General features: G+C 34.5%; 2 protein-coding genes across 4 annotated transcripts in view; one reads left to right on the plus strand and one right to left on the minus strand.

Moving 5' to 3' along the window:
- PIGB (phosphatidylinositol glycan anchor biosynthesis class B) overlaps positions 1-5,091 on the plus strand; it is a 24,801-nt gene extending 19,710 nt beyond the window's left edge. Inside the window, exons 10-12 of the mRNA XM_087427520.1 lie at positions 1,752-1,965; positions 4,225-4,405; positions 4,719-5,091. Of these exons, the coding sequence (XP_087283646.1) occupies positions 1,752-1,965; positions 4,225-4,405; positions 4,719-4,856 (533 nt within the window). The 3' untranslated portion in view covers positions 4,857-5,091. The remainder of the gene's footprint in view (positions 1-1,751; positions 1,966-4,224; positions 4,406-4,718) is intronic.
- Positions 5,082-24,655, minus strand: part of CCPG1 (cell cycle progression 1) — a 38,189-nt gene continuing 18,615 nt past the window's right edge. For 2 of the 3 annotated variants that reach the window (XM_004421599.3, XM_087427495.1), the window contains exons 4-9: positions 23,396-23,472; positions 22,355-22,559; positions 17,921-18,172; positions 11,902-12,023; positions 8,161-9,569; positions 5,082-5,859 (exon numbers count right to left, since the gene is read on the minus strand). In XM_004421599.3, the coding sequence (XP_004421656.1) occupies positions 5,670-5,859; positions 8,161-9,569; positions 11,902-12,023; positions 17,921-18,172; positions 22,355-22,559; positions 23,396-23,472 (2,255 nt within the window). In that variant the 3' untranslated portion in view covers positions 5,082-5,669. Of the gene's footprint in view, positions 5,860-8,160; positions 9,570-11,901; positions 12,024-17,920; positions 18,173-19,947; positions 20,044-22,354; positions 22,560-23,395; positions 23,473-24,655 lie in introns of all 3 variants that reach the window. The other variant, XM_087427500.1, reaches the window with a different exon arrangement.

The raw sequence follows: 24,655 nt of genomic DNA on the forward strand, positions 1-24,655 counted from the left end.
ATTTTAGTTCTCATGCTCTTTAGTAGGTTCCTCATTTTACAGTTTCAAACATCTTATAAATTGAGATTTGTTTTAAACGTAGGCTTAATTTTCTTGATCTACCTACTTTTTAATCACACCACTTTTCAGAATGTTCTTTGGTTAATCAGCAGTTTCAAGGTCTACTAGGTGAGATGGATATGTGATATTCCAACTACTGAATGGAATGAACTATAGGTAATGTTATCTAAAATATTCAGAGGAACAAAATTGAGCATCTAAGATTTCTTGCCCAAATTTGATTTCAGCTATCAAGTGGCAGGTATCAGATGTCTTAAAATAGATGAAATTATTATTTTCAGTCCATTTTATAATCTTCAAAGCAATTAATACAGATTAAGGAAAAGTTGTAAGGGCGGCATAGCTAATTAAGAAACATTTAAGTATACAAAGAAAGGTATCTTCAGTATTTCCAAAACTGAATGTTAATGCATACAGCTTTTTAATTTCTAACAATGCGAAGTCGAGAGAATGAGTGTCTTTGGTTGGTGTCAAGTATTAGATGTAATTCAAGTGAGTTATAAGTCTTGATTTATTCCTATTTTACTTTTGAAACAGTCCTTCCTAGGCCAACTTTATGTCAGTGTAGTTAAATGGGAACAGTTCAAGATTAATTTTATTCATGTTCAATTATTTTTAGTGATTGAGCCGAGCTAAGACAGCTGATAGCAGTCAATTAGGTAATGGTTATGGAAAACAGTGCCTTGGCCCTAGTGGGAATTAGTGCTAAAATTTCAGACAGGCTCCATCCAATTTCAGGATCCATCCAATTTCAGATTGGATCCTGGATACCCAAATTCCAAAAGAACTATTATCTAGTTCTGTGGAAGCAGTACATATGGAGTGTGAACAAAATGTCAAGGAAGTTTACTAATCAACTTCTTCTTTTATCCTAATGTGCTCATTATCAGTGGCTATTCCTGTGGAGTAGGACTATGGGAGGGAACAGGGACTTGTACTTTTCATTTACCCTTCTGTTCTACTTGGTTTTTTGTTTTTTGCCACATGCAAGAATTACTTCTACAAATTAAAAAAGAAAAATTTTTCAGCATCTCCAAATTGACCAACACTATAGTGAAAGAGAAAAAAAAATGATATAGGTCCTCTTCTTCCAGAAAAAGAGGTCCATGCCACCAGACATACTGACCATTGAAAATCTCCCAGGAGCCCAGTGGTTTATTTTTCTAAGAGAACACTCTGTTATACTTCCTCCAGAATTACTGAGACTTGTATGTACACAATCCATTGCTAGAGATGAGAGAAAAGTAAATGGAATAAATAAAAGTTCTATTTATTTAGCACCTACTATGCACCAGGATAGGCACCAGACATACATTTTTCCTAATAGTTCAAAAAGGTACTGTTATCCCATTTGCAGATGGAGAAACTAGATGCTCAGCAAAGTAAAGCAACGTGTGCCAGAGCCAGAATTCAAATCTGGGTCTGTTGGACTCCCTAGCCATCATCTTTCCATGATACCTCAATTCCTTTTTCTATATAAAGGTCAAGACCTGGATGACAATAGACAATGATACTGAAGGGTCAGAAAAATTATAAAGATGACCTATTGCTTATTTCTTGTTTGTCCATAACAGCATTACAGCTTGTGCTACTTCCATAACAATTACAAGTGTATTTTCAGTTAACACTTGCTTAGCTATAAGAAAACAAGATTGCCAGTATTATGATTCAATGTGTCTATCTTCATATAGGGTACTCACTAAACCACCTGAAAACGTGGAAGAAACCAGCTCTGAGTTTCCTGTTTTTATCAAATATGCTCCTCGCCCTCTATACTGGTTTAGTTCATCAGCGAGGTACTCTTGATGTCATGACTCATATTCAAGAACTCGGTTACAACAATCCTAATAAATCTTCAGCTTCAGTATTTGTAATGATGCCTTGCCACTCCACTCCTTATTATAGGTAATAAAAGTTGCTCCACTGTATGCTATTATTAAGAAAATGAAACTGACTACCTTAAAATTCCTTTCAGATTCCTGGATTTAAATTGATCAAATGATTATAAGAAATTTGAAACTCCTATTCATATTTATTCACTGATGAATTTTAAAAACCATTTGAACTATATCAATGAAAATCATATACCAATTTTTTTTTTTTTTTTCTGTGAGGAAGCCCTGAGCTAACATCCATGCTAATCCTCCTCTTTTTTTGCTGAGGAAGACCGGCTCTGAGCCAACATCTATTGCCAATCCTCCTCCTTTTTTCCCCCAAAGCCCCAGTACGTAGTTGCATGTCATAGTCGCACGTCCTTCTAGTTGCTGTATGTGGGACGCCACTTCAGTCAGCATGGCCAGAGAAGCAGTGCGTCGGTGTGCACCCCGGATCCGAACCTGGGCCAACCGTAGCGGAGCGCGCGCACTTAACCGCTAAACCACAGGGCCGGCCCAATATACCACTTTTAAATAAACTTTAATAGTTTCAAAAATTTAAACAACTTACATTTAAATGATCTGATTTAAATGTAACATAAAATATTTTATATGTTATTTGATGGTATTCTTAGTAAAGAAATTCGGTTATCACTGATCTTACTACAAATCTTTGTGATACATCTTATATTTATATAATTTTAAATTAATCTCAAAACACTGGACTCTAGTCTAGATTTACTACTGGATTGTTGCCCTGGTCCTAAACCAGTCCTTTCAATCTCTTTGGATATCAGTTGTCTCGCCTGTAAAAATTAGGGAATTCAATTAGATGATATCCTACTGCTTGAATTAAGTGTTCCTGGGAAGTGTAACACTGAAACTGCCTTAACTATGCAGGGCATTTAAAAAGACATCCATTTGGCCCTATGTGTGTATTTCAGGAAGTTGGATAAGTTACCAGTTGCCCAATAACAGTACAAAGGCAAAGCAAACAGCTTTCCTTTAGAAAATTCTACACCTATTTAACTTAATCTGGCTTCAAACAATCTGAAGTTAATTTTCCAACTTAATATCAAATGTGATATTATTTTAAGGTAACTTAATACTTTTGGAATACTCTACTTAACTGAATCATTAATGCCAATCATTAATACATAATTTGGAAAATTGGGATTGCCTAGCAACAGCCACAGGTTAAATGTAAGACCCCAAGACCCCAAGTGTCTCTTCAACTTGAGCTTCTTCTACTTTATAAAAAAGACTAGAGCTGAGAGAAGGACATTCACTGTCCCTCCATGCTCACAACACTGCAGAGAACAGGAATTCTAGAGGTACTAAGATGCTTTCCATAGTTTAACAAGTTCTCATCTTATATTTTTTCAGAGTGCACAAGGGAGCAAAAAACGTCTGATGCCTACTTTGGAATATAAGGCTGTTAGCTTTTTCTCAGCTCTTTCTGCTTTCCCCCTGAAGCAAGACCTTCATCTCCAAAATTATAAAAGTCATGTAGTATTAGGTCTTGTGTAAATTTACTTTGTATGCATTTCAGAGATAAACCTCTATCGCATATTTATTTTTATTTTTGCTGAGGCAAAGTTATAAATATGGCTTTTTGCATGGCCCAAGTAACTGGTTCAAGTTGTCATAATTCATCAATCCCTCTCTTTCACATACACTCTAGTCTTTCTGTTACAATAAACCCATTACTTATTTGGGTGTTAATCAGTGAACATATGTTGCTATTACTAAATCTTATATAAACATAAAAGAACAAAAAAACAAACACAGGAGAAACTCATTTAAGGATGTGATCCATCCCCTTTCAGAGAAGAAAGGAAAGACAGAAAGAATCCTTTCTGGTTGATGACTAGTTTTCTAGTTTCATGACTTATTTTCTTGCCAAATAAGCCTATGGGGAATTACTCTCCTATTAACAAGTAACCTACCTGGTCCCAAAGGCCTATTACATTTCTGGTACAGCATACTAACGTTAGAGAACATTGCGTCCCCCAAGCTGCTGACCTACTATCCCATCTTGAAATGGAGTTCATGCTTTTGTTGGGACTTGTAGGTTATGCTGCTGCTGCACAGGTACATGATGTGAGAAGCATATTCTCCATCTTTGAGAAAACTGCATTAAAGGCTTGCTTCCTCACCGTAATTGGAACGCAGTTAAGATTCAGATTTTACATTTTAAATGAACATCTTAAGTATTTTAAGAGTACTTGGAAAACTTTCATAATTTTTTTTACTTCTTGTACCTACAATGGTAACTTTCTCTTCACAGCCATGTCCATTACCCACTTCCAATGAGATTTCTCCAGTGTCCTCCAGACCTGACTGGAAAAAGTCAATATCTTGATGAAGCAGATATATTTTATCTAAATCCCTTAAACTGGTTGTATAAAGAGTTTCACAACGATTCAACATTGCCTACTCACTTGATCATCTTCAGCGTTTTGGAGGAGGTAAGGAAACATGAAAAAGGGAAAACTCAGTATTTTTATTTCACTTCAAGTTTAGCAAACACCCAGGTAAACAGACAACATAACTTTTTTATGGTCCCTTTCAACCCTCTTATTTTGTAATTGGTCTTTTCCCTAGTCAAAATCAGCCCCAGTTCTATAACTATCAAGGTATATATGTTACTTACCATGAGTTAATTCTTTTATTAAGAAAAAAGTTGTAGAGACGCAAATCAGAATAAGACATTCTAAAATTCTTGAAACAGTACTCAGCAGATTGTAGCCTTTATTTACTTAAACATTTATTTACTTCTAGGAAATAAGTGCTTTCCTAATTTCAAGCAACTATGAGAGAACTGCTGTTTTCTTCCACACTCAATTGCCAGAGGGTCGTACTGGAAGTCACGTATACGTCTATGAACGGAAGTTAAAAGGGAAACTCAACAGAAGATGAAATTCTGAACTGTGTTTAGATCTTTTCCAGAGAAATAGATATTGCTGGGTAGAAATATTCAGATGCTGTTTAAATACACTAGTAAACACTTGGGTAAGATTCATGGAACTAGCAAAAAACCACTATGAAGTGCTTTACCAAATATCGCTACTGAGGAAATGTATGAAAAATATCACAAAGTATAAAATTGTGTATTAATACAATGCCAAATTTTAAATAAAGACCTTTAGTTTTCCTCATGGTGTAGTTTTATTGTTTCTTCCACAATATTCAGATGTGCAAGAAATTTCACAAGAGAACAAGTCAGCAAGCTCTTAAGAAGGCAGCAAATTCTTCACAAGTCAACGGGCTCTTGAACTCACAAAAAGACAAGAAGCAAGTGTAAGGTTATAAAATGTTAAAGATGAAATTCCATCATAGTGTACTTTTTTCAAGCTCTACTGCAAATTCAACACAATATCAGTGTTAATTACACTTTGTCGTGTATGATTTGAGCTTGCTTTAAGCTCATACACTGAAAGGAAGTCTCATTTCATGCACAAAATGTGTTGCATGCCTGGCTTCCTTAATAAAACTACAGTTGAACATTTCCAGTGCCAAAAAAATTCAGCAAAGCTAAGCTACAGGAAAATGCAGGTTAGTAAGCTTTTGCTTGATGCTTCTGAGTAATAATATAAAGTCATCAAACTGATACTTAGAAATGATAAAAAGACATTGTTATCTTGATAATTTCATCTTAGTTTCAACACCAAACATTGTAGAAAGCATCCATGTTTTCTGTTACAGTTTTCTAATTTAACTTAATCATGATGATCAATATTTCGGATCAAAAGGTAATTGCCCCAATTCTATTTCAAGATTTGCCATGTGTCTTCCATTATTGCGACCATATTTATGCCATTTACCTTCCCTTTTATAAGGTTGTGGCTGAGGGTGCTTCTGCTCTTGTTTTCGATGCCTGGAGTTTTCAATATTTACCATACGTTGCTTTTTATCTGGTCGACTGAAAGCAGTAAACACATTTTTCATCTATGTTAGAGTTAAATTTATTTAAACAAGAAACAATTTTAATGTTTTTCTCCATTAATTATCTGAATACTCTGAAAAAGGATGTTAAATTAATCTGAAGTAAAATCCTAGTATAACCATATCAGAAAGATTCAGAGAGTATTACACTTTTATCCTATAGATTATAGAAAGAAAAAATACACAAACATAACTGTACTGGCAAAAGGGGGAAACACTCAAAAGATAACGAATAGAAATGTGACAATAAAATAATGAGATGTGTTTCCATTACTTGTCCTCCTTTCCTGTAAAAATCAGTCCCTCCCCATTGGCTTCATCCCTCAGCAGGAATATGTATACATCTCTATACATCTCTTACAAACAAAGTCTCTTTTTTTCTCTCCTACTACCAAGATTCATAAATAATGTCTACACTTACTGCTCTCCTCAATCTCTATAATCAGTCTTCTGTCACTACTTCACTGAAACAGTCCACAATACCATCCATGGCCACACATTCCCCAGCCAAGAAATCCAGTCCATTTTATTTAAAGCATTTGACACACTTACATAAATATTCCTTTTACTTGAGGTGATCTTTGGATTTTCATGATGCCACTCTTATTCTCAGCCTTCTTTCTCTACCACCCCTTAGATGTTGGTGTTCCCCAAGTCTGATAAATACCTCCAGCCTAGACTATCTATGCATACACAAACACAGTCTGGGCTAGAGAGACAGTCATATAACTAATGGCCAATTAATTCTCCCCACTTGGACGTCAACAGGTACCTCCAAGTACAATTCTCATGTCCAATTTCCCTTACCCAAAACCTGGTATTCCTTATCTTAGTGATAATCATTATCCAAATAGCAACCCAACCCAGAAATCTGGAAGTCCTAGTTACTTTCTACTTCTCTTTCACAAGAAATACCACCAATTTTATTTACTATATATTGTTCAAATCTGTCTCCTCCTTTCCACACCTACTGTTGTCCTAGTTTAGGGACTTATCAGCTCATGTCTACATTGTTTCAAAGACCACCTTCTAGCTTCTGGCTTCACCCTTGCCAACCAATCCTGCAGGCTGCTGCCAGTGATCCAAAATGCAATAAAGCAAGTCCTTTAGCATAAAATGAGGTCCTTCATGATCTGAATCTTCTATTCATACCCTAGCACTACTTTGCCTCCGTCAAGTGGCATGTCTTCACATCTCCAAATCTGTGCAAATGAAATTCCCTTTGAGTGGAATGTCCTACTCATCTGCTTGGCAAATTCTCATATCTCCTTCAAAAGCCAGTTTTAAAAAGTTCAGTTCAACGGCCACCTCACTCATGAAGCCTTCCCAAACATCTCCAGACTGAGGCCACCATATACAATATGGCTCCATACCTCCATTTTATTTCTTATATTTACCTAATTCTCCAAAAACTTTTGAGCTCCTTGTCAGTAAGAATTTTTCATTTGTTTCCTCAGGGCAGCCTCACAGTGCTTTGCTCATTATAGGCACTAGGTCTTTGTTTAATGACTAAAGACACCAAAATCAGTCTCATTATTTTATAGACACATTACATTTATTCATAAAGATATATATATATAACCATCTCAAAGGTAAAAAATAAAGCTAGTATTTGAAGATTGGGTGAGTTTCATGTTACAGAAAATAAAGCTAATAAGCAATGGATACAAAGTTATTTTTAGAAGTTATGTATGAAGCACACACAGAACTTGCGGCTTGCTAAGTTTGCCTCTTTGATCATGCCTCTACCTTTATCAACAATAATACTGTAATAAGTGTATTAAATATCATAATTAGTTGGTAAATGGAATAGACAAATGAAAATAAGTAGGACATCTGAATTGTTATATATGAGCTCTTCTGATTTCAGAGTGAAATCTGTATTGTTCACTCCTAGCTGTCCAAAGTGAGTAAATAAATAAAAGATTAAAGGAAAATAATTTCACTTAAGGTGATTATCTTTTCATATAAACTATAATGAAAAGAAACAAAACAGGATTTATAAATTCTTAACTGATTTTTAAGGTAGAAATTAAACCATTTGCTCAAGTCAAACTGATTATATGAAATTTTCAATTTGTAGTAACTATTAAAAATCGTATCTTTCAATTTATTATAAATTCTCTGGCAATAAAGTACTTTTACAAATAGTACTTTTTTTAACAAAAAGTACTTTTACAAATAGTAACATTCCAAGAAATTTATCAAATGATAAAAATGCTATCTAATCTAGAAATGTTAAAAACTATTATAATAACATGGTGCTATGTAAACCGACCTGGGTCCATATGGAGGGGGAAAAGTGTGACCAAAGAAGTGTCTATATATATATCCATCCAACTTCTCAAATATTCCATCATTATCTACTTGATATTCCTTCATGTCTTTAAGATAATCTTTAACATCATTAACAAAGTCAGTGAAGAGCTTCTGATCATGTATAAAGACACCATTTAGGAAAAACTTATTGATGAATTGATCGAGTTCTTTCCAATGATGAAAACTATCCAGTTTTTCTAATAAATACCTTTCAATTAACTGTCTAAATTCATCTATCCTTACAGGATTCAACAGTTTAATATTAAAAAGGTTAATGGATTCCTGTTGAGCACATTCAAATACACCAGAACAAGCCTTTCTGAAAGAATTATAATTTTCACTACAGTCATGCTCAGCACTGCATTTCTGTGAATTTGTATTTTTTCCAAATTCTTCAAAGTGAACTGGCTTTTCTTTCCTTCCTTCTCTTTGCATAGTAGGGCCTCTACTCCTCTGGTTTTGCGTACGTGCCTTATACTGCGGATGTAAATATTCACTGAAAACTGTTGGTTTTTTAGCTGCTGCTTCTTTTGTAGCACCAAATCTTTTATTGCCCTTTTCATCAAAGATATTCTTGGTGGTATCTTTGAAATGCCTGAAAGTGGATTTAACTGAATCTGAGAATTTTTTCAGATTTTCTTTCACAGCTTCTTTAGCCTGTTTAATTTTTTCTTTATGATGCCTCACAAACTCCTTGGTAGAATTCTTCATGGCATCAAATGTTTCCTTAACTGAGCCCAAAAATGTTTCCTTTGACTTATTTTTAGCCCTGTGGTTTCCTCTGCTCCCTTTCTTTTTTCCATCAGTCTCTTGTTTTCCATTTTGATCTTTTGCCTCAATATACAGTCTTTCCCACAAATCAGAACGCTGCTGTTCAAAGTTTAGCTTCCGCTCCAGCTCAGTGAGTCTTTCCCGTAAGATTTCTATTTCTTTTTTTTCAGTCAATACATCAGGAGAGTCTGGGTTGCCATATGACTGACTAGAACTTAACTGCTGGAGTTCCACCCTTAAAGCCATGGTTATTAGTCGTTCTCTCTCCAGTTCCCTCCTTAGCATCTTTGCTTCTGCCAAAAGAGTCTCCCTTTGATTAAGGAAGCTATGTGTTTTCAGCTTTTCTTCTTCCAAATGCTGCTTAAGTTTCTGATTTTCTGTAACTAATTCAGTACTTGTCCCTTTATCTTCCAATATTCTAATCTGTTCTCTTAGTTTCCTTAACTCTTCCTGCAGTGAAGATAAGGCTTTTTCTTCCTTCTCCAGAGATATTCTTAAATACTGATTTTCTGTATCAAGGTTCTTTTTCTGAGTTTCAAAAGTCATCTTCTCTGCTTCAGTAAGGGTCCAACACCTTGCAACGTTTTCCTTCAATGACTAAATTTTTTTGAAAAAGAAGAAAGCAACACGTGAAATGCTTTAAAAGCTGAATTTAAATCTTTAAGATAGGACAAATACTCCATAAATTTTTAGTCTATTTCTGCAGAGACTATCCTTATGTAGTATTTTAAATACATAAAAATTAGAAAATACAAGGTTCATATGCAAGAAAATGCATGGTAGAGAGCTATATCAAAGTAAGAACATAGCATGCTGGAAGAATTTAAAGACAGGAAAAGATTAGCTAGAGCTTGGTTTATCCCTAACAAGATTTTAAAAATAGAGATAGGGGTACTTCTGATTAGTGTTTCCCATAATCATTTGAAATCCTTACCTGTTTCTAGGCCCACTGACAAGTCAGGAGAAAAGGAGATAGGCCTATCTTTTGACTACAAGACTCCAATCTCCTGAGAAGGCTCCTAGAGAGAATTTAGGCAGAACTAAAGGCTTCTCTGATCCTTAGGTGAGGGAGATAATCTTTTATAAAGAGTAAAATTACAGCTAGAGATGACTTCAAGCTTCAAAAAATTGTTTATATTCACTGCACTCTTTGAAGCAAAAAAATTTCAATCATCTTAGTCCTATGAGAAAGATCTTAGTCCTACGTAAATTAACATCTCTGAGTAAGTTCAGGTAAGTCATACAAATTCTCCCACATTTTAGAGGACAGACTAAATCTTGCTAACATTTATAACTAATTTCTCCAATATCAAATAATCTTCTAAAGAGACCATGACCAGATTAGCAAGGTAACTCTGAAGTGAGCACCCTTGATAGAGAGAAATCATGTTCATTCAGGCTTACAGAATTTTGCTGCAGTTCAAGGTAGCCTTGAACAATCTAGTTTTTCTTTCAACACATGTATTAATAAAAAAACTTTAACCAAAACAGCAAGAAACTAAACAATATGCTTAAACAGGTTAATGGTTATAGCACTATCCAGTCAGTTAAAATATCTTATGTATAAATCTGCAAAATACTTAAATTTTTTGCTCAATTTACCACAGATATTAATCTTATTAGAAGATAAGATTATCATTAATCTTCAGAGAACAAATTAAAATGACTCAGTAAAGATCTATGCAGGGCAAGTATCCTAAGAGCCAACATCATCCTCTGGAACTAGAAACCATAGTGGTGAAGAAGAAAATAGCTCCTCTTTTTATAACATCATCTGATCAAGATAGGGAAAACTACACTATTTACAATTCACTTCAGTACTTCCTCCCTGAAAGATATAATTCAGATGTCAAGTGGGATTCTGTCTTCCAAAGAAATATAATCATAATCCTATAAGGGATACATACATATATTAAGTGTAAAGGAAATTCGGGGAAATGGAAGGAAAAAAGAGTTTACTTTTCTACCCTGAGTTTACCTATAATCCCTTCCTAGAGAAGAACTAGATAGGAGACCAACTATTTTGCTGGTCCTCATAAACCCACAAAGGTGTTAGGTAACTGGAAAGAAGTGACAGCACAGTCCTGTTGGAGCCAGATGTGTTTTAGGTAGGAAAGTATAACATGCTCTCTCTTTCATCAAAACTAACAAGAAGCCAGAGAAAAAAGGCTGGCTGATTATTTCCCTTGATCAAGGGAAGACCTAAAAGAGATTACAAACTCTCCTTCTCTTTCTCTCTTACTGAATGAAAATGTTTTGCTCAGCTCTGTAAAAATAACGTTAATAATAATGTTTTATATATATAATATCAATTAAAAATAATGTTAACTAGGGCCAGCCCTGGTGGCCTAGTGGTTAAGTTTGGCACGCTTCGCTTTGGCGGCCAGGGTTCAGTTCCTGGGCGCAGACCTACACCACTTGTCAGCAACCATGCTGTGGTGGCAGCTCACATACAAAATAGAGGAAGATTGGCAACAGATGTTAGCTCAGAGTGAATCTTCCTCAAGCAAAAAGAGGAAGATTGGTGACAGACACTAGCACAGGGTGAATCTTCTTCACCAAAAATAAAAAATAATAATAATAATAATGTTAACTATATTACAGTGATTAGGAATAATATCTTTGAAGTAAGGTAAATGGAATTAAATTCAGCTCTGCCAGTTGTTAGCCTTAGGAAAAGTACTTAACTTTTTTGAACCTCTTTCCCATCTATAAAATGAAATTAATACTTGCTTAATTCACAGGGCTGTGGTGAGAAATAAGAGAAATACTGTATGTCAGGTACTCACAACGTGACTAGGACACGGTAAGTACTCAATCAACAATTACCAATATTATTATTTACTAACCTTCACTGTACTTGTATCTGAATAGCACAATAATTATTTGCTACCAATTATTTTTTATAAAATTTATTAGCAGTACACACCTTATAATCTATAAAAGACCCTTGTTCCTGTTGACATTGGGAAAGATAATCCTTCATATCATTCAATTCATCTTCATGTATCTTTCTGACTAACTGTTGACGCTTCTGAATCTGTATTGTGCCTAAAAATGAAAATTTTTATTAGGGATATAACATAAAGGTTATGATTACCAAAATTTTTAAAACATATAACAAAATATTTAATCTGCATATATTTAACTACTTAATCCACATAGGATCATTTTCTTCAAAGTATCAGCATTTCACAGTTCTATAAAAATTATGATTATATAAACAAAGAATGAATAAGTAAAATCTCATGGTGTCATTCATCAAATGGTGGATGGCTGTTAATTGTAATATAAATCAGGCCAAGTAGGTTAATATATATTTTTTTTATTTAGCATACACCCAGGGATATTTAAGCAGTCCACTAGCCTTTTGATTAAAACAAGCCAGCCCAAATTATCCTAACAAAGAAAACAATTTATATAATGTTTTTAATCTTACTATCTTGAAGGCACTCAAGGTTGTTGTTTTTGAGGGCTCTTTGAGGTACATAAAGTGTTGCATTCCCCCCTTTCGAAAGAGAAAGAAACTAACCATGGAATCTATTCACATGTCATAAGTCAATAAAGAAAAACAAAAATGTCTTTTTTTTCCCCTCACTATATATTGCCTAAATGATATAACACAAGGCCAAAGAGTACAGCAAGGAACTGTGATTACCCACCATTCTCAAAGCCAAATCTTTTAAGAATTCTGCATTGTTTAGGTCTGTACCGAAGTACCACCATCCTTATCCTAGAAGTTTGATAAAGGAATCTTAAACCAACTAGGATGCTCTACATTTTCACCCTGAAAATCAAAATGTTAATTTGCCAAGACATGCTGTTCACATGCTGCTACATGCTTCATGCATGAAAGAAAAAAAACAACACTAAATAAAAAATATGCAAAATGCATTTGGTAACCTTCCTATTACATCTACTGAGTAGCATACCATTATGTAAAGATATCACAGAATTTTGTAATGAAAGGATGTAATAATGATAATTTATGATGTCTTCCCTTACTGCTAAAAGAACTGATTTTTAATTTCTTCTATACATTTTGAAAAACACTAAAGAGAAAACTTTTGCCAAATTACAGACAACTGTTACCAGTTAACAGCTATGATATTGTTAGGATTCCTCTTTAAATTTTTGATTTATAAAAGCATAGCACACAGAATTGAAAGTCCCAAAGTAAAACCTCATATCTATGGGCAGCTAATCTTTGACAAAGGAGCTAAGGACATACAGTGGAGAAAGGAAAGTCTCTTCAATAAATGGCACTGGGATAACTGGACAGCCACTTGCAAAAGAATGAAAGTAGACATCTTCTTTCACCATACACAAAAATTAACTCAAAATGGATCCAAGACCTGAAGGTGAGACCCGAAACTATAAAACTCCTGGAGGAAAATATAGGTAGTACACTACTTGCCATCAGCCATAAAGGGATCTTTTTGAATTCCATGTCTACTCAGACAAGGGAAACAAAAGAAAAAATAAACAAGTGGGACTTCATCAGATTAAAGAGCTTCTACAAGGCAAATGAAACCAGGATCAAAATGGATAGGGAACCCACCAGCTGGGAAAAAGTATTTGCAAACCATATATCTGACAAGGGATTAATCTCCATAATATATAAAGAATTCACACAACCGAATAACAAAAAAACAAACAACCCGATCAAAAAATGGACAGAAGAAATGAACATTTCTCCAAAGAAGATATACAGATGGCCAATAGGCACATGAAAAGATGCTCAACATCACTAGTCATCAGGGAAATGCACACCAAAACCACACTAAGATATCACCTTACACCCGTTAGAATGGCTATAATCACCAAGACAAAAAGCAACAAATGCTGGAGAGGCTGTGGAGAAATGGGAACCATAATCCACTGCAGGTGGGACTGCAAACTGGTGCAACCTCTATGGAAAACAGTATGGAGATTCCTCAAAAACTTAAAAATAGAAATACCTTATGATCCAGCTATCCCATTATTGGGTATCTACCCAACGAACCTGAAATCAACAATCCAAAGAGGCTTATGCACCCCTATGTTCATTGCAGCATTATTCACTATAGCCAAGACATGGAAGCAACCCAAGTGTCCCTCGACTGATGACTGGATAAAGAAGATGTGGTATATATATACCACAGAATACTACTCAGCCATAAAAAAAGACAAAATCGTCCCATTTGCAACAACATGGATGGACCTGGAGGGTATTACGTTAAGTGAAATAAGCCAGAAAGAGAAAGACAAACAGTGCATGATTTCACTTATATGTGGAAGATAAACCAACACATGGACAGATAGAACTGTTTGGTGGTTACCAGGGGCTAGGGGGGTGGGGGATGGGCACAAGGGGTGGAGGGACGCACTTATATGGTGACCAATAAACAATAATGTACAACAAAAATTTCACAATAAAAAAAAAGAAAACCACAAAAAAAAAGCATAGCAAATCTGTTTCAATATCATTCAAAAGAATCTCAGATTTTTAAAAATATTGAAATAAATTCATCTGTAGTTTCCAGAGTAACAGAAAACCTCTAACTTTCTTTTCAAACTACCAATAGGTTGAAATCCTTTGCCCACTGGCAAGTAACTTAAAACTATGTGGTGAGATCTGAATTTGCAGTGCTATTACATAGCATACATTTGATGACTGTCTTAATGCGGCCTTTATCAATCTCACTAACTATTGGGGTTTCTTTCCTAGATCTTCAGCTGCCTAACTATAAAGTGTTACTGCCCAAGGTACAACCTTTGGCCTTCCAGACATGTCTACAAATCTGCCTATCTTAATCACATTAACCCTGTCAGTGTCTGCTATCACTGCTATAAGACTTCTCTTCTACAGAGTCCCAATCCCACCAGAGCTTCCAGCCAATGCATCCAGCTGTCTGTTGGGCACAATTTTTGGAGTATCTTCATGAAAAAAATCAAACTTCAACACCTGCCCTAAACCATTCTAGACTAAAGTTGGGTGAAAACAAATCAAACTGTGCTCACCATCTATTTACTTTATCATCTAGCAAAACTCTTCCCCAGTAACACTTTCAACTCCAAAAGTAACAGAGCTAGCACACTTCTTGGAATGTAAAAAATAAACAACAAATATCTCAAGTATCCAGGATCAAAGTTCTCTTTTCCATTATTACTTCAGTGTCCCTTATTTCACCAACTTTTTCTCCATCCCCACCATCACTATAATTGTCAAGGCCCTGATCACTGAATATCTGGATTACAAAATCTCCTAGCTGACTGTTCTAATTTTTCCCATACCATTTACGTTCCTGTACTTTTCCTCTAAAATTACTGCTCTTAGGTCATGTTATACATCAAACTCTACCCAGATTCCCAGATGTTTTACAATATAACAACACCCCACATATTCCAACCGTCTACTCCATTATTTCTAAATATCTATTCTGCTATAGTCCAGCCAGTCTTTTCCCTGCTCCCAAACCCAGCAAGCTTACTTTCAGGTTATCAGGTTCTTCATTGCTAGAATGTTCCACTTTCCTTTGCCTAGCATAAGCATAATAAGACCAGACCCAACACAAATACTACCACCTCTGGAATGACTCAGTAAGTGTACCCTTGAGCTATAATTCTTGTCTGTGCTACATAGCACCTAGTTATATTCTGTTATACTGTCCGCTAAAGAGCAGGGCAGTCTATCAATACTTAAAGCAACTCCATGAGGAAAATGAATCAATTGAACTCCACTGATGATTCAAAATATGGATAGTCTACAAGTAAAGAAAGAATAAGAAGATAGGTGCTTCAGACACGAAATTTTTTTAAAAAACTTTTGTAAGCACTTTCGGAACCTGAAGCAGTGCCAAACACCTGTAAGTACATTCTTTTACTATCCTTAGTCCTGCTAGTTTTCTCCTCCTTCCAGGATAGATTTGACACAAGGTTGAACATTCTGAGTGTGTTTTTGTTAAATGATTACAAAGCAAATGACTAATTATGGAGTGCAATGACTGACTTCACGGTGCATGGGAAATTCAAACTGGCTCTAAAATCAACTCAAAAGAGCTCTTAAAGTGCTGAGATCAGTGCCAGAATTAAGGAAAAATGTGATGTCCTTTAAATAGTGACCTTCGAAAGCTAACAGTCATTCAGGTAAGTTTTTCTATGTTCACTGAGCCAATCTCATTACTAATATAGACCTACTTCATATTACATTACCCAGGCTTTCCATATTCTGAAAAGCTAATTTGAAAAAGTACAGAAAAAATGTTTTATTAAATAGAATTATTAAAGTAAATTTTCCAAGTAACCAAAATCCTAAATAACAGGGCCATAATTTCTGAATTTTGAAAGCACTCCTCTCTAAATTCATCTTTCTACAAAATACTTAAAAGTCATGCAGTTGGTGGGGTTTTAATGCAATTTGGATTAACATTAAATCACTGTCCAATTCTTTTTTTTTTAGTAAGAAAAAAAGATTGAAATAAGACCTTCTCCTTTGTTACCTCCATGTTTACCTGTGGGGAAAAAAACCATGCTCAAAAAAACATTCATACATTTGCTCCAGCTAGATAATAAACAAAGTTAAATATATATTTCAAGTCAAATTTCATTACAACAAACTTCAAGAGAGGATACAAATTATAGTCTCTCAGTATTAAATTCAAGCAGGCATCCACCAGGACTCTAAATACTTATTTTTATTAACATGAAGTTAAATACAAGAAACACAGTTTACTAACTCTGACTTTAAATAAGTATTGATTGTCTTAATTAAGTTTATTCTAACATTACACTTTGTTGAATACTATCTTTTTCATAAGTCAACATAGGGTATACATAATTCTTCAATCTTTGCATAAAGAACACACTGTTGGAAGGAACTAGCAAAATGGGAATATTCAGAAAGTTAAACTGTGGATTATATAGGCAAAAAACCTAAAAGTAGTCAATATAAGGCAAACTGGAATTTGTGAAGTTCACATTTTGTTTAAAGTGTTTTTTTTTTAATTCTAATAAAGTAAAGAGTGTGAATATTCAGTTCTCAAATACTCTCATCTTTGTACAAATATACACGTTAAATAAGATTCAATGGTTAGCCTCCCAAACGACAACACCACATGGAGTTCCTTCCTCTTTTCACCCAAGAGACTTTTAAAGGCTTTGCATTAAGATGATAATCAATGTACATAAACACTAACAAGGATAATAATGAGCAACGTATAATGCTAAACTATAAAACTAATGAATTCTCAATTCATGTGAATCATGGAAGCAGCAATGAATGTCACAAAATATAATTCTTGCATGAAACCTGAAGGTAGAAATAATGAGCACCAATTATTGTAACATTTCAAATGTAACTATTTCAACTGGGACTGAATCCTCCTAAAAAAGTCACAGTTAAAACTAGTTTAATTGTCGGGCCGGCCCTGTGGCTTGGTGGTTAAGTGCGCGCGCTGCGATGCTGGTAGCCCGGGTTCGGATCCCGGGTGCGCATCGAGGCACCACTTCTCCGTTCATCCTGAGGCCAAGTCCCGCATACACCAACTAGAAGTATGTGCAGCTACGACATACAACTATCCACTGGGGCTTTGGGGGGAAAAAAAATAAAATAAATAAAATCTTTAAAAAAAAAAAAACTAGTTTAATTGTGAATCTAAAGAAAAATGATTTCCTTTGTAAGTATTTCATATTTTTAATCTTCCAATCGTTTTCTTTAAAAAAACATATATGCTAATAATCCTTACATTTCTTAAATAATGGCTAATTTAAGTGAAAACAGCTTTGTGAGATAGGCAACACTATCTCCATTTTCCAAATGAGAAAACTGAGGTTCAAATAGGTTGAGAGTTTTCCAAGGTCATGTATTCAATGATGACACTAAAAACAGATCCCAGAATTCCTAACTCTTAGTACGTGCCCCTACACTAAGCCATCAGTTTATGCATAACAAATTTTCAAATACTTACCATAGAAATGTCCAAATCCCATGCTGATTGCAATCACCAAAGCAAGTATAATACACTTATTGAGACCACTACTGAACTGGCGTTTACACAACTCCTTAGAGGGTTCAGCTTCTTGTTCAGCAAGCAGCCGTTCTTCAGATTCTGAACTAGAAACAGTCTTCTTCCTAGCACGGCGTCGTCTAAAGGCAGGACCAGGGTGATGACTGGTTTCATCACTACTTGATTCATCATCGCTAGGCTGAGATGAAAATACTATTTTAAAAAGAAAAATGTAGATAAATATTAAAAATTTTAGAAAAGCTTTCCCAGTAAATGTGATTTAGAATAATCAATGCCATCCCTACATGCCTTTTTACATAAGACAGCCAAAAAACAAAAAAACACAAACAAAAACTCAATTTTTCCAAGTTTATCAACATAAAGCCAAAACATAAAAGATTTCAACTGTGATACACAGAATCTGTAAATCATATTCTGTGCCTTTGACGATCTGTTTTTTTTTTAAACCTCCCTTGTAGTTTACACCATTAGACCAATCATTCTCTTAGCCTACTAATTTCATTGCTATTAGAGCCATAAACAAATACGACTCCTGGAAGGAAAATAAACCTCTATCTCTTCATTCAATTTCAAACAGAGGGAATTTAAGCTCAACTGTTTAAGGAACACAAGTATGCAAGCAGTTCCTGTGACTTAAAAGGACAATAACTACCAAAGGTGTCCTTGGATGTATATGGTCCCTAGTTTCATTTCCATCCTATGAGCCCACAATCAAGGTTCAAAGCTCTATAGCTTAACACAGGTTTCCAGAAGTCAGATGAGCCCTTCCCTTCGACTGCCACTCTTACTAGAAGGTTATTAATTTTACCCTCTAGTAAATATGTCAGCATGAGGAAGTGACACAACAGCTATCTCCGATATTAAGGACTAGTCTGGTGCTGCTCCTTTATGAAAAGAATAATAATGAACAACAAATTGAAAAAAAATTCCACAAGAAATCTCAAGTACTGGAAACATATCCATTAGAAAAATCACCCTCAGCTTTTTCAAATGTATAATTTCTTAACACTGTTCCATGTATCAATAAACTATATTTTGACAAGATGATTCAACAATAATTTCCACAGGCCAGTTAGAAGAAAAGCTCTAAAAGTAAGGATAAACTGTGAACTTGAACTTGATACAAAGAGCTCCAAAACAACAAACATTCATGCTTCAAAAAAGCAAAACAGTTCTTCATAAGACAGGATATCCATGCCACAGGAAAGCTGGTGACTTAGGTTAGGCAATACTTTTTCAAGATGGATCACGGAGGATTCGGTTAACTTTCACACTTACAACAAACACAAACACAGAAGGCACTACTGAATGAATGAATATTCCTAATATTTAGTGATACAGATGCCACTGAAAGATCTTTTGCTCATGACCCTTATGCCCATCATGTTTATCGGGTTATTCTTGATCACTAGTTTTTCCAAGATGCCGTCGCCTCAGCTGTGAGGTTACATTTCTTGGACAAAGAGAAAGAAAGGAAGACTTAAACAAAGCATTACATAATACAAAGGCATTCATGATCATGGCTGGAGTATTTAAGTCAGACTTTCTGACAGTATTAAGATGGGTAAATGTAAAAACACGCCATTTGTCAAAATTCCTTAAATAAATTTTCAACTCTATGTTAACATATTGCTTTCATTATATATTCTAAGTAAACAAACCAGCCTAACCCATATTAATAAATTCACAGCCTTATCTAATGCTTCCATCTTTTTTAACCCATACATATGAGAGCTGAAATACTTTGACTTTTAAACTTCTTTTAAAGCTTAATTTGGCCCACAGTCCAAGATGCAAGCAAGGCAAAGGCATGCAATAAGCTTAGGCAGCTTTATTACAAGATCAATTTTGAACGCCTGTTTAGAGTATCACAGATGACAATAGCTATCTTTAAAGCACTAAGTAAACAGTAAATGTGACTAGGCACACTCAGCTCTAGAAAAGCTGATCAGATTTAGTCACACCACCTTGGAAAGCGAGTTGGCTAGGAACATGGTGTTTCAGCTGATCATCCCATCCCCTTATGCATTCAGGAATCTTCCACAGCTTCTCCCACCACCTTTCTTTTGTGAATAAACAGGAAAAAAGATGTATAAAGCTTTATTATAAAGAATAAAAAGGAAAAAGAGAAGTGAAATATTTATTTTAATTATCACTTAACACTGTTATTCGTGCTCCATCAAAATCTAACAATCATGCCTTTTTAAAAACACATATACAATACAAACTTTTCTACAACTACCAACTTTGCTTCCTTGGGGGAGGAGAGGGTCATATGGAGGGAGTGGGGAATGTTCTTAAATCGACAAAAAATATTACCACCACAAGAATCTAATCTAGAAGAAGAAAATATTGAAGTTGAAATCCCATAGAGATGGAGAAGAAAGGGAAAGGGAAAAAACAAAATAACTAAGCAATGGGTAGCAGGAAATTAACCAAAGAAGAAAAATATGTGGTAAGGGAAAGAGACCAAAAACTCCTGGAAATTGATTTACATATACAGTATTTTCAACATAATCCAAAATGTCATTTTTTTATTTTTTAACATTTTCTTTATTGAAACAATTAATTCCTTTGGGAATGATAGCAATGGATAAAAAATAAACCTAATAAAATATTCCTTTTAACTGAATCTTGGAATTCCAAAGAATTCCAAGTTCAGAAAGGAAATAAAAACTAGAAATGTTCTTTGAAGTGTCCAAGTTCCTGAAATAAATCACCATTGTGTAGCATCAATTTCTTAAATGTCAGCTTGGACCCTTCTACAATACTCCACACTTCAATTTGACTATCTTTTCTGGCTCACAAATATTCTCAAATTAAACCAGCATCTATAGTCTTTAAAAAAAGAAGAAGAAAGAAAGAAAAAAAAAAGACTACTTGAATACAGCATGAATCCTGAATTTAAATAAATAAAATAAAATTTGATGACCAAAAAGGATTCTAAAATCAATTACATTATCCCTCATAAATAAATGTACTTTGTATACTATTCTGGCCAAGGCTGAATTTTCCTCTGACCACTAAGAATGCCAGATGAGTATTTAAATATTTGAATCAAGTGTTTTCAAGCTCTTGTTTATAGGCAATCTACTGATAGACAAATTGAAAATAACTAATCATTAAATGAGACAGCTAAAAATCACTACTTGACATTTTATTAGCTTAAATTGGAATAACAAAAATTCCATCATCTGTTCTGGCAAATGTAAATATTAAAGAACAGCAAAATCTAAAAAAGCGATGTGAAATAGATACTGTATGTTCCTGTTTTTGCATCAAATTAGGAAATTCTTGTAATCACTAGCAGTGTTCCAAGGTGTCTCTCCCATAATTCACCCTTAAATTATAATTGTGGGTTGATTACAGGTTTGTTTCTTATATTTTCCAGTAACTTTGTCTAAATATTTATATCATCGTGAAAGATGTTATATACATCCCTAAAACTGAGCCAAAGAATGTAGAAAGTAACTCACATTTTAACCTCCACATGATTCTGTCTGAACAATAGGCATTAACTGCCTTAAGAATGTGACTTACAATAGGCACATTTTCATAACTCAATCAAAAATGACAGATCCAAAGGTCAGGGGCTTTGGGATGCTGCTGTACTGCCAGTTCCTTGAACCCTGTTTGGCAAACGGCAGCACTCAATAAATGTTTGTTAAATGACTAATAATTGGAAGACCTCAATAAGAAGTTTCTTTCACCTCATTATAAAATATGTACCGCTATAAGCAAAAATCTTAACATTCCCCTGCTTTTAGGTCTAACGGCTCTATCTCTCACTCTTAAAAGATCTAAAACATGTCAAACGCAGGGCCAGCCCCATGGCATAGCGGTTAAGTGCACGAGCTCCGCCACTGGAGGCCTGGGTTCAGATCCCAGGCACACACTGAGGCACTGCTTGTCAGGCCATACTGTGGCGGCATCCCATATAAAGTGGAGGAAGATGGGCATGGATGTTAGCCCAGGACTAGTCTTCCTCAGCAAAAAAAAAAAAAAAAGAGGAGGACTGGCACGGATGTTAGTTCAGGGCTGATCTTCCTCACACACAAAAAAATAAATAAAACATGTCAAATGCATTGTGGGGTGTTTGAGACCTTAACAAATCTCCTTGAAGCTATTTTTTTTCATCTTTTACTTAATGATAAAAGAGGGTATCTACTGTTATAGCAATGGACTACTGTGCTCTAGGCCCTGAGTCTAGGAAAACACTAGATCAAACAGTAGATTTTACAAACAATTTTCTTGAGTTTCACCCAAATACATTCAAAACTTCAAATTTAGGGTTAGAAACCAAGCCATTATTTAAAATGTGGTCATAGGAGTCCTTACGTCTCATTATCAGTGTATTCTTTATGTAGTTCTTACCAGTTTCTGGATGACAGAATGTATACTGGCTGCTAGAGGAAGAGCCCATGTTAAAATCTTCTGGACTCTGTGCTTCTTTAACAATTATAGCTTCTTCTTGAGTTCCAATTTCTTCTAACTTAGGTGGCTCAAGGGTAACAATATCAGAATCATCACTGACAGTTCCAAAATAGACATTGTCTTCCGGTAACTTTTCTTCCTCTCCCTGAGGAATCATAATTTTAGAGACAAATTCAATAATTATTTATAAGCTTTTTATTTTCTACACAGTTCAAAATGTATAATGGTACTTAAGTATTACAATAATTTGGCCTTAAAATAAAAGATGAGTCCTGCCCAGTAGGAAAGGATTACTCAATAGTAGGCTCATCTTTTAGTCTGAAAGCACCATCAAACCCACTGGTGACTCTCTCTCTCAAAATTACATCAAACTGCTGCCTACTCCTCATGGGCTGCAGAAGCTAAGATACCCACCTTTACAACCCAATGATCACAGAGAGGAGAGGATTCATTTCTCACCATTCCACAGGTTTTTGAGTGTAACTCTATAGTCAGGAAGTCCATAAAACACTAATCAAATTTTTCTGGTTATGCATGTAATAAACTTCAACAACTAGGCCATGTAAAGTTCATCTAGCTATCTAGTTTTATCTAGAAGTAAAATGCCAAAGGACAAGATTTAGTTTGTTTTCAAATTTAAAAATTAACCTTCATTTTAGATATGATAATAGGTTAATTTCTCAATATAATTCAAGAATGCAATCTATTTCCAAAGAAAATATTAGGTTAAATCAACAGGTCTTGAACACATTACCAAGAAATTACTTTTCTAAATTAAAAGACATCTCACTTAATTAAGAATTAAAATAGAACCAAACTTTAACCTTAAAACTGACCAATCTGTAGAATCTAAAAATTTTCAATAAAAGTTGTCTATAATTCAAATAGTAACAGAATGCACAACTAGAAATGGAAGCTTTAATTAGTATTCTCTAAGAAATACTGTTTATCTTATACCCACAGAGTAAAACACAAGGTTACCTCAAGTGCTGACTTCATTTCCTCCAAAGTTGGATAAGCAGTTTCTCCCATTAACACTGTGCTATTTTGGCTGCTCTCTGATATAAAGCAAAGACCAATTCAATTACACTTAATCAACTTTTGTACTCTACATATATTATAATCTGGGTACATAAAATCTATTCCTAATGTTTTACAGTGGATCTAATGACATGCCACTTACAACTGTGACAGTCACTCTACTGTTGCTAAAAAGATCTCTGTATTTCAAATGTAATTATTTGAAACTGTCTGGGGATAATTTTATATACTGAACCGAACTCATTTAAAATCTTCTAAAAAATACAATCTCTAAGTAAACACAATCTCTACTTTATAATACCAAGGTATGTACTTAATCCAAGGTGTTTAAAAAATTTATTAATATGGAAAATTGATTCTCAGACATCTGATGGCACATTGCCTAAATTCTTAGTTTTTTCAAAATTCCTAAAGGTACCACCATTCTTATAACTGTCAATGCCTGGTAACACAAGAATCAAAACTATGGCTGCAAATTATAAATTCTTTACAATAAAAAATAGAATATAAAAAACAAGTACTCAAAAGAACACAGAAAAACAAGATAATGTCACTACAGCAGATGTATTTTATAAGAAATTCCTCAAAGAAACAAACATACAAACAAAACAGAGTTGATAATATTATATTTTTAATGAAAAGGCTATAAAATGTTAATAGAAGTTAAAAGTATTAAAACAATATATAATAAACATATAAATTTATGCATAGCAAAGAATATATACCAACTGTTAACAGCAATTATCTCTGGATAAAAAGAATTATAGGTGGTTTTAAATTTTTTTTTGCTCCTTTTTCTTTATGATGAATGTGTATTTCTCACATAACGTAACCCCTCCAAAATAACAGGAAAAGAAAAACAACAAAATAAAAGCCACAGTTTGTGTGTGTTATATAGCCCCTAAGAGAATACTAATTTAGAGGTAAGATTCCTCAATAAAAGTAGACTTGGGTCCAAGGACTCCCAAGGAAGTATGGCAATTATTTTACATATGTGAATATATCCATTTTTTTCGAGAGACCACCCAAAGCTTTCAGATTCACAAAGAGATCTCTGACGCATGCAAGATGAGAATCACGGTTCAAATGAGAATCACAGTTCAAATGAGAATAGTAATCACACACATAGGCTGAAAACAAGATTAACAGGTATAATCTATTATATTTCTGGCCTTGACACATCTGCTTTATTCTCCTGAT

Source organism: Ceratotherium simum, chromosome 3 (assembly GCF_057802395.1).
Source record: "Ceratotherium simum simum isolate JZ-2026a chromosome 3, ASM5780239v1, whole genome shotgun sequence".
Taxonomy (NCBI): domain Eukaryota; kingdom Metazoa; phylum Chordata; class Mammalia; order Perissodactyla; family Rhinocerotidae; genus Ceratotherium; species Ceratotherium simum.